The following is a 16,937-nucleotide window of genomic DNA, read 5'->3' as shown; positions in this document are numbered from 1 at the left end:
ATGGTCTACCGTATCAAAAGCTATGGCCAAGTCAATAAAAATAGCAGCACAACATTGCTTAGAATCAAGGGCAATGGTGACATCATTGAGGACCTTTATGGTTGCAGTGACACATCCATAACCTGAGCAGAAACTAGATTGCATACCAGAGAGAATACTATAGACATCAAGAAAGCCAGTCAGTTGATAAAGTTTTTCCAACACTTTTGATAAACAGGGCAAAATAGAAATATGCCTATAACAGTTAGGATCAGCTTGATCTCCCCCTTTAAATAAAGGACTAACAGTGGCTGCCTTCCAAGCAATGGGAACTTCCCCAGAGAGGAGAGACAAGTTAACAATGGTCAGAGATGGGCTTGGTGATGATGGTGGCAGCAACCTTAAATAAGAAATGGTCTAAAGCATCTGACTCAGATGGATTAAGGAGCTCCTTTAGCACCTCGGACTCAGTGACCGCCTGCAGGGAGAAACTTTGTAGTGGAGCAGGGGGAAAAGAGGGAGGAGCATCAGGGCTAGGCACATAAGAAGGGGTGGGAGATGAGGAAATGTTGAACAGGCAAGGCTGAGTCCAATAGGAATCCTGACTTAATGAAGTGGTGATTAAAGAGCTCAGCCTTGTGCTTGTTGTCAGTAACAACCACATCATCAACATTAAGGGACATGGGCAACTGTGAGGAGGAGGGTTTATTCCCCAGGTCTTTAACCGTTTTCCAGAACTTCTTGGGGTTAGACCCACAGAGAGAGAACTGCTCCTTAAAGTAACTAACTTTGGCCTTCCGGATAGCCTCTGTGCACTTATTTGTCATTTGCCTGAACGAGAGCCAGTCAGCCTGAGTATGCGTGTGCCGGGCCTTTCGCCGAATGCAATTCTTGAGGTGGAGTAACTCTGCAAGAGTCCGGTCAAACCAGGGGCTGAACTTGTTTTTAATTCTCATTTTCTTTATGGGGGCCAGGACATAGACGAGTCCTAATCCATTCACACACTCAGTCCATCATGAGACATTCACAGTTCAACATATGCAGTGGGACGACTGTATAAAATACATTTAAAAAATAGTGAATTAAATTTTATGCTCCAAAAAATTTAAAATTATATTCTTAATACTAATACAACTGCTCAGAGAAAGATATTTATTTGAACACATAATCATTTATTTTTTCTCAAAAAGATAGGGGTCAAAATTATACCCACCTAAAATGTTTTATGAGACTGAAGAACACCTTGGGAGGGATCTTAGACCATTCCTCCATTTAAAATCGTTTCAGATCCTTGATATCCTTCGTCTGCACTTATGGACTGCCCTCATCAATTCAAACCACAGGTTTTCAATGGGGTTCAAGTCCGGGGACCGAGATAGCCATTGCAAAATGTTGATTTTGTGGTAAATTATTATACATTTTGGGGGATTTTGATGTATGCTTGGGGTTATTGTTTAAGTTTCAGCATCCTGGCAAGGGCAACCAGTCTGTTGGCTAGACTACATAAGCTTTACTCCAATAGAGCTCCACACAGATATGCCAGAATCAATGTTGTTTGTTTCATATTTACTCTGCCTGACACAGCCACAGGGCACTTTTACTTAGATTTTATGTTATACTCTTTCATACCATGATAGAAAAGCAGTAGTGTTTTGGCTGGAGGAGCCCTGAAAATGAGTATTCTAGGATGGATCTTCCTACTGAACTCCAAGCTCGCTTTCCAGTTTTCCTTTTAAACACGTATCGAAGGAGCTGCCAGGTTTATTCAGCATCAGAGAAAGTTCAAATGAAGAAACCCTGTGCAACCTTGCTCTGCTGCAACCTTGCTCTTGTCTAATAAAGGACTTCAGAGCCCCATGCCTTTTGGTTCTCTTCTGTTGAGTCGATGGCGATGAATGCAGCTGGGATCTGTTCACGTGGGAGTAAGAGGACGAACGTGCCCTTGTGTCGGGTGGAGGCATCAGCAGCACACTCACATGCTAGCTAAGGGCCCCCATAGCTCTCTGATAAATGCATGTCCTCCTATGAGGCAGCGGCTACTGACGCACAACGTATTGAATTAATAGTTAAGGGCCTGACGGGCTGTGATCAGACAACACACAGGAGCTGAGCCAACGCTTCTTCAGCTATCTGTGTGGGACCACTTTCATCGTTCTCATCCCACACCAGGCTTACGTGAACAGTGACGCTGACATTAAGGATTATTATTCAAGTTGAATGTGGCATGTAGAATAGTCTGTCACAGACACAGCTGCCCGTGGAGAGAGGAGCACTGCACTCTGAAACAGGAAACTGATTTTAGGTAAACAATTTGATTAAGGCCACCAGAGGAAAGTGGGAAAGCTGGTATCGCAGGTGCAGCAAAATGCTTATATTTCTAGCTCCAACATACCTAAGAATACACAGCAATACACATAAACCCCCCAAATAACAATTATGTAATTAAGAAACATCAGAACGGGCAATGTCAAAGTCCGGAATATATATATATATATACAGTACCAGTCAAAAGTTTGGACACACCTACTCATTCAAGGGTTTTTCTTTATTTTTAAGATTTTCTACATGGTAGAATAATGGTGAAGACATCAAAACTATGAAATAACACATGTTGTACATTTTTGATTTTAGATTCTTCAAAGTAGCCACCCTTTGCCTTGATGACAGCTTTGCACACTCTTGGCATTCTGCAAAGAAACCATTACTACACGACATCAATAAGAAGAAGAGACTTGCTTGGGCCAAGAAACACAAGCAATGGACATTAGACCGGTGAAAATCTGTCCTTTGGTCTGATGAGTCCAAATTTGAGATTTTTGGTTCCAACCACTGTGTCTTTGTGAGATGCAGAGAAGGTGAACGGAGGATCTCCACATGTGTGGTTCCCACTGTGAAGCATGGATGAGGAGGTGTGATGGTGTGGGGGTGCTTTGCTGGTGACACTGTCTGTGATTTATTTGGAATTCAAGGCACACTTAACCAGCATGGCTCAAATTTCATTCAGCAGCGATATGCCATCCCATCTGGTTTGTGCTTAGTGGGACGATCATTTGTTTTTCAACGGGACAATGACCCAAAACAGACCTCCAGGCTGTGTAAGGGCTATCTGACCAAGAAGGAGAGAGATGGAGTGCTGCATCAGATGACCTGACCTCCACAATCACCTGACCTCAACCCATTTGATATGGTTTGGGATGAGTTGGACTGCGGAGTGAAGAAAAAGCAGCCAACAAGTGCTCAGCATATGTGGGAACTCCTTCAAGACTGTTGGAAAAGCATTCCAGGTGAAGCTGGAGTGTGCAAAGCTGTCATCAAGGCAAGGGGTGGCTACTTTGAAGAATCTAAAATCTAAAATATATTTTGATTTGTTTAATACTTTATTGGTTATTATATGATTCCATATGTGTTATTTCATAGTTTTTATGTCTTCACTATTCTTCCACAATGTAGGAAATAGTACAAATAAAGAACAACCCATGAATGAGTAGGTGTGTCCGAACTTTTGACTGATACTGTGCATATGAAGCGGGTAGGTAAAACAGTATGTGAACATTATTAAAGTGATCAGTGTTCAATGACTGTGTACATAGGGCAGCAGTCTCTAAGGTGCAAAGTAGAGTACTGGGTGTTAGCCGGTTAGTAACACAGACTAAGATTCAGGGCAGGATACTGGGTGGGTGCCGGCTAGTGTTGACTATTTTACAGTCTGATGGCCTAGAGATACAAGCTGTTTTTCAGTCTCTCGGTTCCAGCTTTAATGCACCTGTACCGTGTCTGCCTTCTAGATGGTAGTGTGGTTAACAGACTGTGGCTCGGGTGGCTGATTGTGCCTCTGGTGATGCGTTGGGCTGGGTTGCGTACCAAGCAGTGATAAAGCCCGACAGAGGTTGCTCTCAATGGTGCGTCTCTGGAAGTTTGTGAGGGTTTGTCTACCCCGTCGTATAAACACCAGAGAAATGGATTAGTGTAGCTCTGTGTATATAAGGTAGTACTGGGTTTACCTTAAGACCATTCAGCTGAAACTCTGCCCCATCTGTCTCAGAGTTGCAGCCATCACAAGCACTCAACCTCGCCTTGCCGAAAGAGAGGGGGGGGGTCATTACCACAGCGCAGAGGTGTAGAGTTAAGACTAGGCTGTTTTCACAAACCCAACCTTGTGAAGGGGCTAGGTAAGTGGGTGTTACGGTGCTGGTATTGCTATTGTTTGTGCAGTAGTTCTCTGAGGGGAGAGAAGATGTATCCAAGTAAAGGAAGCGCGAGCGCTGTATCGAAAGGTATCAGATCTTTCATCCCCATCTCGTCACATCAGCATATGTACACTATAAAGGAAACGTCATCTCTCTCAGTGGGGGGGTTTGATATCTTATCAGGCTAAATGCATTTTCTCTTTGTTCACAGATCATTCACATTGAGTCATCTGGGGAGTGAATTTCAAACCAGATTAGATAAATATAAGGATGGTGTAATATGTAATATGTGTGTGAAACAACTGAGACAGTCTGTGTTTGACCCTTGTCTTCCATAGGATAGCTCTGAGTATCTTTAAGCTACTCTCCCATTTCCATGCTTGAAATGGTGCCATAATTCCAAAGGCAGAACCCCTGCCAATTTATCGGTGCTCCTTACATGGCAGTGAGCAAGCAGGTATTGAGCAACTGACAAGTTTGTGACAAGTCTGCAGAGATACAGTACTCCGCAAGTCTGCATGCAGTAATCGTCCTTATTATGACAGTGTCTTGATGTCATTATAGCCAGCTCTTCACAAATATAGGCGTAAACATAAGCGAATAATAAATAGAAGCGTAAATAAAACAGGGCGTGAATATAGCACGTGTCGTAATGAAATCGAAGGATTGAAGGTTGCATCGGAGAGCACTGGCCATCTCCACTATCTTCATGTGATATGTTTCACACTGACAGGAAAAGCCCCTCCCCCCATGCAGATATTAATATGAACCTAGCCCCTCCGCTCACCCTCCTCCGACACGTTTCCCTGGCCTCATGATATTTGAATTAATGAATGGCCTCCTGGACACCCTGACGCGCAGACAGCACAGATGAAATTGCTGAACTTGTATAGGCAAAGCAGTGCTACGATCAGCTTATTACATGGTCAGAGAGGAGGGGAGGATCCCGGGCTGCCTGCAGCCGCCTAATTGGTTGCTCCCTCAGCAGTGGGGAGGGGCCGAGGCGAGGCAAAGAGAGGAGAGGGAATGAGGGCAGTGTTCTAATTTAGGGGGGATAGGATTGGGAATGCCCGTTAGATGTGGCTTGCCGATAATAGCACACATCAGCCACAGCGCTGCAAATGAGAGCACAGGCAGAGAGCAGGGGACTGAGTGCAGAATGATACCATAGAGCACAGAGCGAGAGAAGGAGTGGGAGAGAGTGTATTGTCAGCACGTTGGAGAGCGCAAAGCACAGAGGACTGAGAGAGTGCAGGAAAGGAGGAGAAGAAGCGGAGAGAGGGAAAAAAAGATAGAGGATTGTGTTTTTGTAGGGGGGTAAAAGTTCCCACCGCTCCAGGCAGAAAGCAGACCTGAGGTCAGCAGCAGGGAGAAGTGAACCAGGTGGAAGAAGTGGAGCAGCTGACAGCAGGAGAGAAAGAGTCACAGGGGGTCTTGCTCTCACGGCAAACATCACAGCAGTGTGGAGAGCACAGGAGATCCAGGGGACACTATTGAAACTTACCGTCTCAAGGACGCAGTCTGCCGTCACTTGTCAGGGTGATAATGGTTCTCACTGGACTAGGGCTTCTCTGCATGGCTAACTCAAGAGCATGAGAGCAGACGCTGGGAATTGGGAATAGCGCCTGTGTCGTTCCTTCCTCTCACTTACCTGTGTTGGGGAGATAGAAAGATTCTGATATAGAAACATTCCGATTGTCTGGCCTTGAAGAGAATCAGTACAGAGCAGAGAGGGAGAGAGGAGCCGGTTAGAGTGGGAGAGTTCTGTCCTCTCATCTCTGAGACATGGTAGAGTGTGTAACAGTAGCGAGCCCCTCAGCAGCAGCAGCAACAGCCCCAGAGCATGGAGAAGTCCAGCAGTGAGGAGTCAGCCATTCACCGCAGCCCGTCCGTGGATAGCCGCGACTCTGACTTTGCCCGCGCCTCTACATCTGGCCGCCCGTTCAGTGGCCGCGGCTTCACCGCCGGCGCGTTCTACGGCTCAACGGGGCCACGTGGCGCCTCCGCCGCACAGGGGCAGGCTGGGACAGCGGCCGATGCCAGCGTCAACATCGGAGGAGACAAGAGCAGCAATAACAAGTACACGGCGCCCAAAGGCAGCAAATACGTGGTCTTTTACCTGGATCTATCCTTTGTGTTCCTTTTAGAATTCAAGAAGTGCAACATGGCACGGGGCTGTCTCTGCTGTTTGAAGTACACGATGTTCCTCTTCAACCTCATCTTCTGGGTAAGTAAACATGATTTATCTCTCTTCTTCTTCTCTCTCTCATGTCTCCATCGTGTTTGTTCTGTTTTGGGGACGGCTAATTATAGGATGCATTAGGATGAATTTGGGCCAACAAGCAGGAATGACACTGACACATGGTGCTGGAAATTACTCAGTGGATACAAATGTAAACGGGGTAGTCATTAGGTTTGCAGTAATATGAGTAAGGCAAGATGGTAAAATGTCATATTGCATAATACTTGTAAACTGATTTACGGATCATTTCAAGACTTCTGTTCAGGCGTATGTGAGATAAAGATTGGTGTTCAAGCTTATGAGGATCATTATGAAAACCCTTTTCTTCTCAAGGTGATACTGTAGGTCTTTGTGCAACCATGTGTGTTTCATAACTATGTCTGCCTCATCCTGGCATGAGGGGGCTCATTTGCATGTTACTATCGCTGGTTGTTATTGAGGCGTTGGAGTGGGGGTTGTCACTCCAACGCCTCAAAGTCCAAATTGGCTATATCGTAAAAATGGATGAAAACAAACATTTGCTGTTTGGTTTTAATTTGAGGATTAGGGTTAGGCATACGGTTAGCAGTGTGGTTAAGTTTAGAGTTAGGTTTAACATCAGATTTGAAAAAGAGTTTGAGGAGTGGTTGCTCCTCCATGTCTCCATGTGGGTGCTCTGCTGGGGTGCTGGGGTGCTGGCACTCATTCAGATGGCTTTACAACATGGCTCCATGTGGGTGCTCTGCTGGGGTGCTGGCACTCATTCAGATGGCTTTACAACATGTCTCCATGTGGGTGCTCTGCTGGGGTGCTGGGGTGCTGGCACTCATTCAGATGGCTTTACAACATGGCTCCATGTGGGTGCTCTGCTGGGGTGCTGGCACTCATTCAGATGGCTTTACAACATGTCTCCATGTGGGTGCTCTGCTGGGGTGCTGGCACTCATTCAGATGGCTTTACCACATGTCTCCATGTGGGTGCTCTGCTGGGGTGCTGGCACTCATTCAGATGGCTTTACAACATGGCTCCATGTGGGTGCTCTGCTGGGGTGCTGGCACTCATTCAGATGGCTTTACAACATGTCTCCATGTGGGTGCTCTGCTGGGGTGCTGGGGTGCTGGCACTCATTCAGATGGCTTTACAACATGTCTCCATGTGGGTGCTCTGCTGGGGTGCTGGCACTCATTCAGATGGCTTTACAACATGGCTCCATGTGGGTGCTCTGCTGGGGTGCTGGGGTGCTGGCACTCATTCAGATGGCTTTACAACATGTCTCCATGTGGGTGCTCTGCTGGGGTGCTGGCACTCATTCAGATGGCTTTACAACATGTCTCCATGTGGGTGCTCTGCTGGGGTGCTGGCACTCATTCAGATGGCTTTACAACATGGCTCCTGATGGATGCTGATTTACTGCAAACGTTTTGAGGATTTAGAGTGTTAAGCTGTCTAGTTAAAGGACAGGGGGCATTGCTTACATGTTTTAGATGGAACCATGACATATCTGGGGAATGGTTCTGAAAGATTTAGAATGATTGAGTGAATTTTTTGGAGAGCCACTGGAGAGTTGGATGGGAATAATCTGATTTGTTGGTTTTATTTTACACATTGGGATTTTTTGGGGTAACAAAGATATTTTTAAATTATTTAAAAAATACTAGCACTTTCACACATCATCATCAAATCCCCCAGATTGCAGTGGGCCTTATGTTGGCATCTGTCATTTTGTTTGTGAAAGTAGGCATCCCCAGAAATATTTAACCAGTGGATTACCGGGGGTTTAGTTGATGGACCGGAGCATTTTGTGTGGAGCCAGTCATGCGTGAAGCGTAATAACATCACAACACCACAGGGTATACCTCTCCAATCACGTCACCACTTGCCTACTACGTGCACCCTGCAATCTGGGGCACATTTAAGGCTCAGGCACCAGGCTGCTGCCCATTATTACTGAACCATGACGAGACCAATAGCCCACAGCACAGATTCCAATGTAGCTTTCGGGCAGAACACCCACACAGTGCAAGAGGGATATGTGTGTGCCTGATTGGCAAGGCCTGCTCAGATCAGGCAAGGTGTGTGTGCAGTACGTGATGCATGTGGAGGAATCAGAGGCCAGGCTACTGGATGGCGGCTGAGGTCATTGTGTCAGTGCTGCTTTGCCATCCGTGACAGCTACGGGAGGATTTAGCTGAGGCGCTTGCTCTCCCCGAGGGCTTTGTGTGGCTCAACCTGTACTTAACCCCTTGTGTTGGCAGTAAAACCCCCATGTTAATAACCTGATGCTCTAGCTCCACACTGGGAGGAGTGGGGAAAGAGACTTTGCCTTTGGCACTGAGCTGGATGCCCTAGACCTGCCTTATTGTCACTGACTCTCCTAGGGTTGGGGGGAGTAAGGAGGGCTATGGGCACCCTATGGTGTGAGGAAATTGTGACCTTCCTCTGTGTGTGTGTTGATCAGTGGGGAAGCCTCGAGCGGCCGGGGGGCTTTCACTAGCGCAGTGGCTCCCGCTGGGCAGTAATTGAGCTCCTCACACTGCTAATGTTCACTTAATGATCACGCCCCTTGCTAGTAGATTGATAGTCGTTGTGGCGCCTTGACTCCCTTTAATGACAGTTTAATAACTGTCCCAGGGGAGTCACTGTTTCCCTGGGTGGCCATGTATCCACCTCTCTGTGAAGGCAGGGGGTGTCTGTCTGTCTCTGTCTGTCTGTCTGCCTGCCTGCCTGTCTGTCTGTCTGTCTGTCTGTCTGTCTGTCTGTCTGTCTGTCTGTCTGTCTGTCTGTCTATCTGTCTGTCTGCTGCAGCCCCACCGGGTCCGGGTGTCCATAGGCAGCACTGAGGCTGGCTGAAGCCTGTGGCTGGATCCAGTTTAGGGAGAGACACAGGGGCTTGGGGACTGGGGGACAGGGTGAAAAGCAGCCCTGTATCCTGACACCCCTGGGACATTGCTGCTCTCCCTGTGGCACTCCATGAATCGCAAGTTTACGCTGCCTGCCCAAGGCCTCAGCTTTGACACCCCAGATCGGAGCGGAGTTGCATGGTGGCTGCCAGGCCTATGGCGTAACCCGACGCCAGGTGCAGACAGCGGGCCTCCCTCGAAACCCACAACCCCCAGCCCTCCACTCCCTCCACAGGGCTTACAGCGGTAACTTGAAGCACAAGGTAAATAGCGCAGGCACTCCAGGCATGTCCCATGCACTCATCTCCAGGCCTCTCCAGCAGTTGTTCCTGACCATCTGGCTTCTCTTTCTTATGGAGATGAGTGTTAGTCTGAGCTGCAGCATGGTTGGGGGGTCTGGGTCAGATCAGAGTATCTGGTGGTGTAGTAGTCAGGACTGAGAGCAAGTCTCCTTTGGATGACGGAGGACACCACCAATAAAGCCAGTGGTCAATCACACCGAATCACAGTGGCTATGCCCAAAAATACAGTGATGACTGGACGACATGTTGGTAGACACACTATGAGTCGGGGAGCAAGATTGGGTTGGCTGTGATTTCCTATGTGTGTCATCTTGCAGACTGGCTGTGGTGTATTTGCAGGCCCCTGCTCTGTGTCCTCTCTCTGTGATGTCTGATAGAATCTCTGGTCTGCTCTGCCCAGCCCTCCCTCCTTCACTCCCTCCACTATTAATCGGTTCCTTCCCTCCCTGAACCATCCTCCCTGTTTCCTTCCCTTCCCCAACACTGACACATAGTGCACCTTTGTTAGAGAGAGCTGCCTCCATCCCACCACTGTGTCATTATCATACCATAAGCAAAGCCTCATTTGATATTCATATTTGGAGAATAACTGGCCGCTCAGCATCCTTACCTTATAACGGGCCAAAGAAGTGGTGCAAATCCTTTGTTAGGGGAGTAGAAGATCCAACTGTGTTTAGCATTCATGAATTCCTATGCTTGCTTAGGGGATTGCTGGAGGATTTATATGCCATTTGGTCGAAGGAAACAAAAGATTAGTTTCCCCATCGATTTCATCACCTGAGTTGACATTTTAGTTTTAAATGTAGCTAGCACGCCGCCAGAAGAAAAGAGCTTGAAACCTAATGACAGTTTCAAGGTGTTTGTGTGTGTTTTCCTCATTGAACGGTGGCTTTATAAAGCATTGCCTTGGCAATCATTTCACTCATGCTGTCCCATTCCTTCATGCCACAAGGTTTCGAGCCAAGGTGCCGAAGCAATTTGCCTGCTGTTTTCCCCCTCACAGAGTGCTGAAAAGTTCACTAAACCCCTAGGCCCCAAGGAACTTCACATTGTAACAAACTTTCAGATGTACTCTCTCACCAGAAGTCTATCACAAGTTAACTTAATCCCTTACTAGGTGATGTGGAGGTTACACTGAAATTGAGGCGCAGTGAATTGTTTGACCTCATGAAACCAGCTTTCAATAATTCATGATGGATTCAATAATTCTTACATGGATTTCCAATACTGACATGCATACTGATAAAAAAAGATTGAACCTTTATTTAACTAGGCAAGTCAGTTAAGAACAAATTCTTATTTACAATGACGGCCTAGGAACAGTGGGTTAACTGCCTTGTTCAGGGGCAGAATGACAGATTTTTACCTTGTCAGCTCAGGGATTCAATCTAGCAACCTTTCGGTTACTGGCCCAACGCTCTAACCACCTGCCGCCCTGATTCAGGAGTGGCTTAAAAAACACAATATATTATTGTGAAGCTATATCAGTCAGTACTTTAGGGCAATATAATGTAGACAATTAATATCCGGAACAGTACAAGAGGACATGATCCTGCCATGTCAATTTTTACTCTCAAATAAGGACATGGCATATCTGATTCTCCTGCATTGGAAAATGTATTTCATTTATTTACATTTACTTAGAAGAAGTATTGACGTAGTTGATATGCATTTGATCATGTTAAGTGTTGTAATCAGCACAGGGCCTTTTGGGGGCCCTAAGAGAGATTTGGTAAGGGCCCTTTGGCACGTGCCCTTCATGCCCGGTCAGTCATTTTTGCCATGATTAATACAAGTTTAGACAGCTGGCTAGACTAATTTACCAATCAAAAAATGTTTTAATGAGTGACTGTCATTGGCTGACATAAAAAACTGCTGATGCACAACCATATTTCGAACTGTACAAAAATGTAACAATAATACTAAATTGGGGCGGGGGCCCCCTATTGGCCAGGGGCCCTACGCGACAGCTTATGTCGCCTATACCTGGGGCCGGCCCTGAATTAGCATCCCCACAGGAGAAGGTACAGCCTTGGCTCAATATTCCTACTCTAACCTGCACTCCAATATCTCCATATACTGTAACCCTGCCTGTGTCCAGTAGCTAAATGTCTGGGGAGATCATTTTAATTTACACATCTCCACCCGGCCTGCTCCTTCAATTGCCATCCTACCTCATTGTAGAGCTCTGCAGAGCTCATTAGCTTGTGTAACAGATCAAATGGGATATAGACGCATATAATGTGGTGGCTTGTGGTGGGTGTAGTTAGCCAGAGATTTAAGTCTCCCCACCCCCCATGCTGGCTGATTGGAAATTGAGACAGCCTGTTTTAGAGACTCACTGTGTCAGTTATGACTCATAACATACTAGGTGCCACCGTTCAATAAAAACCTGTTACTGGGTTCCCAGGGCAAGACCAAAATAGCATCCCCATGCCCTGTGAAAGAGGGGGTTTTAATGATCATGCTGACATGTTTATTTTTGTTTCTCGTAGTAAACATTGTAGCGTAGCGCATGAATCTAAACAGGCATTATCCTAGGGCAGGAGGACATTTTATTTGGTTTTAACAAGGTTTGATGGGCGGCTGGGGTGCTATTGTGTCAATATTGTGTTATTGACTAGAGTGTGCCAGGTGAACGGAGAGACATAGAGAGACCAGATGAAATAACAACTGCTATGAGAGAGGTAGCTAAGCTAGCTCCGTAAAACATTGGACATCTGCCATTGTGTGACAGTGGCTTGGCATCCCCCAGACCAAAGCTCTCTTATTCCTCCCACATTCCACACCACTGTCCCTCCCAATTAGGAGAACCATCCATACGGGAAGCTCTCTGGCCAGGGCCAAGCCCTGTATTCACAAAGGGTTTTAAGTCATGATTATTTAAAAGACACTTTGTGAACACAAGACCAGGGCTTGGCTATAATCCTTACTGTAGCGTTTACAGTGCAGTATTACTCCACATACCCTCTGACTCTGTCATATCTATAGGTCCCCTTAGTGCTAGATGACAAAACATGTACAGTACAATACACCTACTCATTCCAGGGGTTTTCTTTATTTTTACTAGTTAATACATTGTTGAATAATAGTAAATACATTTTAAAAAACTATGAATTAACACACATGGAATCATGTAGTAACCAAAAATGTGTGGAACAAATCAAAATATATTTCATATTTGAGATTCTTTAAAGTAGCCACCCTTTTCCTTGATGACAGCTTTGCACACTCTTGGCATTCTCTCAACCAGCTACCTTCATGGGGTAGTCACCTGGAGTGCATTTCAATTAACAGGTGTGCCTTGTTAAAAGTTAGTTTGTGGAATTTCTTTACTTCTTAATGCGTTTGAGCCAATCAGTTGTGTTGTGACAAAGTAGTGGTGGTATACAGAAGATTATTTAATTTGTATTATTTGTATTTGATGAAAGATCATGTCCATATTCTGGCAAGAACAGCTCAAATAAGCAAGGAGAAATGACAGTCCGTTACATTAAGACATGAAGGTCAGTCAATCCTGAAAATGTTAAGAACTTTCAAAGTTTTGTCAAGTGCAGTAGCAAAAACCTTCAAGCGCAATGATGAAACTGGCTCTCATGAGGACCGCCATAGGAAAAGAAGACCCAGAGTTACCTCTGCTGCAGAGGATAAGTTCATTAGAGTTAACTGCGCCTCAGATTGCAGCCCAAATAAATGCTTCACAGAGTTCAAGTAACAGACACATCTCAACATCAACTGTTCAGAGGAGACTGCATGAATCAAGGCTCCTGAGTGGCGCAGTGGTCTAAGGCATGGTATCTCAGTGCAAGAGATGTCACTACAGTCCTTGGTTTGAATCCAAGCTGTATCACATCCGGCTGTGATTGGGAGTCCCATAGGGCGGAGCACAATTGACAAAGCATCATCTGGGGTAGGCTGCCATTGTTTTGCTAGTAAAATAAAGGTTACATATTCATGGTCGAATTGCTGCAAAAGAAATCACTACTAAAGGACACCAATAAAAGTAAGAGACCTGCTTGGGCCAAGAAACACGAGCAATGGACATTAGTCTGGTGGAAATCTGTCCTTTGGTCTGATGAGTCCAAATTTGAGATTTTTGGTTCCAACCTCTGTGTCTTTGTGAGACGCAGAGTAGGTGAACGGATGATCTCCACATCTCCACTGTGAAGCATGGAGGTGGTGAGATGGTGTGGAGGTGCTTTGATGGTGACAATGTCTGTGATTTATTTAGAATTCAAGGCACACTGAACCAACATGGCTACCACAGCATTCTGCTGCATCAGATGAGCTGGCTTCACAATCACCCGACCTCAACCCAATTGAGATGATTTGGGATGAGTTGGACCGCAGAGTGAAGGAAAAGCAGCCAACAAGTGCTCAGCATATGTGGGAACTCCTTCGAGACTGTTGGAAAAGCATTCCAGGTGAAGCTGGTTGAGAGAATGCCAAGAGTGTGCAAAAGCTGTCATGGGTGGCTACTTTGAAGAATCTTAAATCTTAAATATATTTTGATTTAATTTAACACTATTTTTGGTTATTGCATCATTTCATATGTGTTATTTCATAGTTTTGATGTCTTCACTGTTATTTTACAATGTAGAAAATAGTCAAAATAAAGAAAAACCCTTGAATGAGTAGGTGTGTCCAAACTTTAAACTGGTGCTGTATGTGTGGACTGGAGTGCTTGTCTTCACGAGTCTAGTTAGTGATCAGCTCATCAAGGCTGACGGATGACACCTCAGGCCTTCAGGGCTCTTTTTTTTTCCCGAGAGAGAGAGAGAGATGACCATCATTAGTTCTGCATAGATAACCAGGACCTCTTATTAAACATGTCATGTCAAACCATGTGTCTCTGGTGATGAGGGATGTTTTCCCAAGCAATAGTGTCACTGAGTCACAGAAGGTTTCTGCCTTTAATGATCAGTGGGAGGTGTCTTTTGTGCTGGCAATATCACTTTTTCACTTCTGAGAACTATCCGTACACATAGTTAACGACATAACCAACAGATTGACCACAAAAGGATAATTGAATTGATTCCTAATTGCATCTCCATGTCAAGGAATAATGTGTGGATTGCACATTGCACAATAGAGGATGATTGAAATGCTTTCCTCGTGAAATGAAATGGGTCTGAAAGTGATTGTCATTGTGTTGATACAGCATGAGGCTGTGTATCAAATCCGCTGTAGTCGGTAGGAAAGGCTTAGGCACACATTGTATTTTGTCATATTCCCCCTGGAGAATGTATTTTTCTCAGTAAAAGACTTTGAGGCCTCTACTTAAAATAGGCCCTCTCTTTTGTGGCATTATATGATTATATAAGGCAAACTTTTGTTGTGCCAAAGTATTCTACCAACAAAACTGAGATGTGATGTTCTGGTGCTGTTTGTCTATGTAAAAGCCTCTCCTTAGTAGAAGAAGAACATCAACATGAAAAAAATGATTCATAACATTTTACTTTGTAATGTTTAAACGACTGACTTAAAAAAAAAAACTGAGGCAAAGAAGCGTGGGAGTTTTTTTACGAAGTCCCAGTCCCCTGGAGTGGAGTGACGCACAGAAGTGAAACCTGTCAATCAAACATGGTTTGACAACACAACAACAAACCCACTCACTGAGAGAGCATCGGTGGAGTAATACATAACATGGTACAGTGGAAGTAAAGTATGTACATTGTCAAGGGCTAGCTAGTGAATAAAGCAGATATTCAATTTGTCATCTACTGTATGACTGTCTCAATGTGTGGAGTTACCTTGACACTGCAACAATTAAGTTCACTTTCTTTTCAGAGACAGCCAGGTTCTTCATTCGGTCAGAGATACTGCTCTATTTTTAACACTTTTACAAAAATCCCCAGCCTTTAATATCTCGAATAATGGGACTCTCAGTATGTTTTATGATGCTAAAATATTTACTAAGGAGCTTCATGCAAATAGGTGTTGAGAATAAAACGTTATCATGCTCATGCTTGTCCTTGTAGGGGGTTGTAAACTTGTCTCCATCTCAGGCCTCCACTCACTCCAGGCATTCCGATCGATGCTATTCTGCACCTAAGCAGTGAAGAATGTTAGAATAGCTTGCCCGCCTCGCCCTACTCAGCATTTTCCTCTGTCACCCAAAGGCAAATTAAGGAGAAATCAATACCCCAAGTCGCACTTGCTCAGCCTCAACTCTGAGGGAGAAGGTTTGGGACTATTTCTTTCCACTTGGTCTGCTGATGAATAACTGGGTTTCGACCGGATTACCTCTCTGCTATTTAATTAATTATTTGGGGCGGCTGGCTTTGATGCACCTTGGCTGCAGACCCTAACACACTCAGTGTCCTGTGTTTGATGTAGCCGCCATAGTGGATGTTGAGCTTCTCTTTAATGGTCATCATGTGAGACTGGTGTCAGGTAGATATTGGGAATCCCTAATGTTTTCCAATTGAATTGATCAGGAAATGTTCTTAGCTGGCTTGTCCGTCTTACTGGCTGGCCAGGGCATCCAGGGTTTAGACACCATGGGCTGAGGATCCGCCATTGACTGGATCTAAGGGCTATCATCTTACAATTGATTCTATTGGGCTTGATTGCTTTCCCACCATGGTCCTCGTTCCCTCATACCCAGATACCATCCTCCTCCTCCTCCTTATTAAATATCTTCTCCTCTCTCCAAACCAAACATAGAAAACCCAGACATGTCACATCCTTTTTAGCTTGGCATTTCGCTCTCGAATAGTGATGCACTCAAAATATGAGCCTCAACTTGCCTTTGAATCTGTGCATTTCAAGAGGTTGTCACCTTGCATTTGGGCTTGGGGACCCAGAGGTGCACAGTCTGAATGAGAACGGGCCCTCGGCGACAGCGTCAACAACTTGGTCCCTTGCCAGCCTCCAATAGGACACAAAGCCCTAAATAAGACCCCACTCAGAGGAAGGGGGAGGGGGACTCATCCATTGGACACAAATCATTGCCATGTTTCTATCGTTGTTTTTTTAGTGGGCTAATTTTATTTGCCACATACGGAGCCTGTGATATATACAGTACTGTGTGCTCCCATTGGAAGTGTATGTATATACATCTATCACGCTGGGCTCAGAGAGAAATCCAGATCCACGAAACAGGTTGTTGCAGTGCTCTCTCATTCTTGCAATTGACTCGTGTTCTTTGTGCATGAGGTGTTCACATAAACAGCTCTGACATTCTCCCTGAAGATAGATGGAGAAGCAGCATCAAGGCAACATCGACTCTATTTGTAGCTAACTGGCTCTGAAGCTTATAGGGATATTAACATGGTTTCTGAATGCGGATTCCCAATCTTCTCTCCTTTCTTGAACTGAGCTTTACCGTGTCTCTGTGACCTTC

The 16,937-nt window shown here is 45.3% G+C and overlaps 1 protein-coding gene across 1 annotated transcript in view; it reads left to right on the top strand.

The window, feature by feature from the left end:
* The first annotated feature begins 5,222 nt into the window (after positions 1–5,222).
* The window catches only part of tspan9a (tetraspanin 9a), a 103,502-nt gene continuing 91,787 nt past the window's right edge, over positions 5,223–16,937 (top strand). The window contains exon 1 of the mRNA XM_029634646.2: positions 5,223–6,393. Within this exon, the coding sequence (XP_029490506.2) occupies positions 6,010–6,393 (384 nt within the window). The 5' untranslated portion in view covers positions 5,223–6,009. The remainder of the gene's footprint in view (positions 6,394–16,937) is intronic.

The sequence above is a fragment of the Oncorhynchus nerka genome, linkage group LG25 (genome assembly GCF_034236695.1).
Source record: "Oncorhynchus nerka isolate Pitt River linkage group LG25, Oner_Uvic_2.0, whole genome shotgun sequence".
Classification (NCBI taxonomy): Eukaryota; Metazoa; Chordata; class Actinopteri; order Salmoniformes; family Salmonidae; genus Oncorhynchus; species Oncorhynchus nerka.
This window is presented reverse-complemented; position numbering and strand designations above follow the sequence as displayed.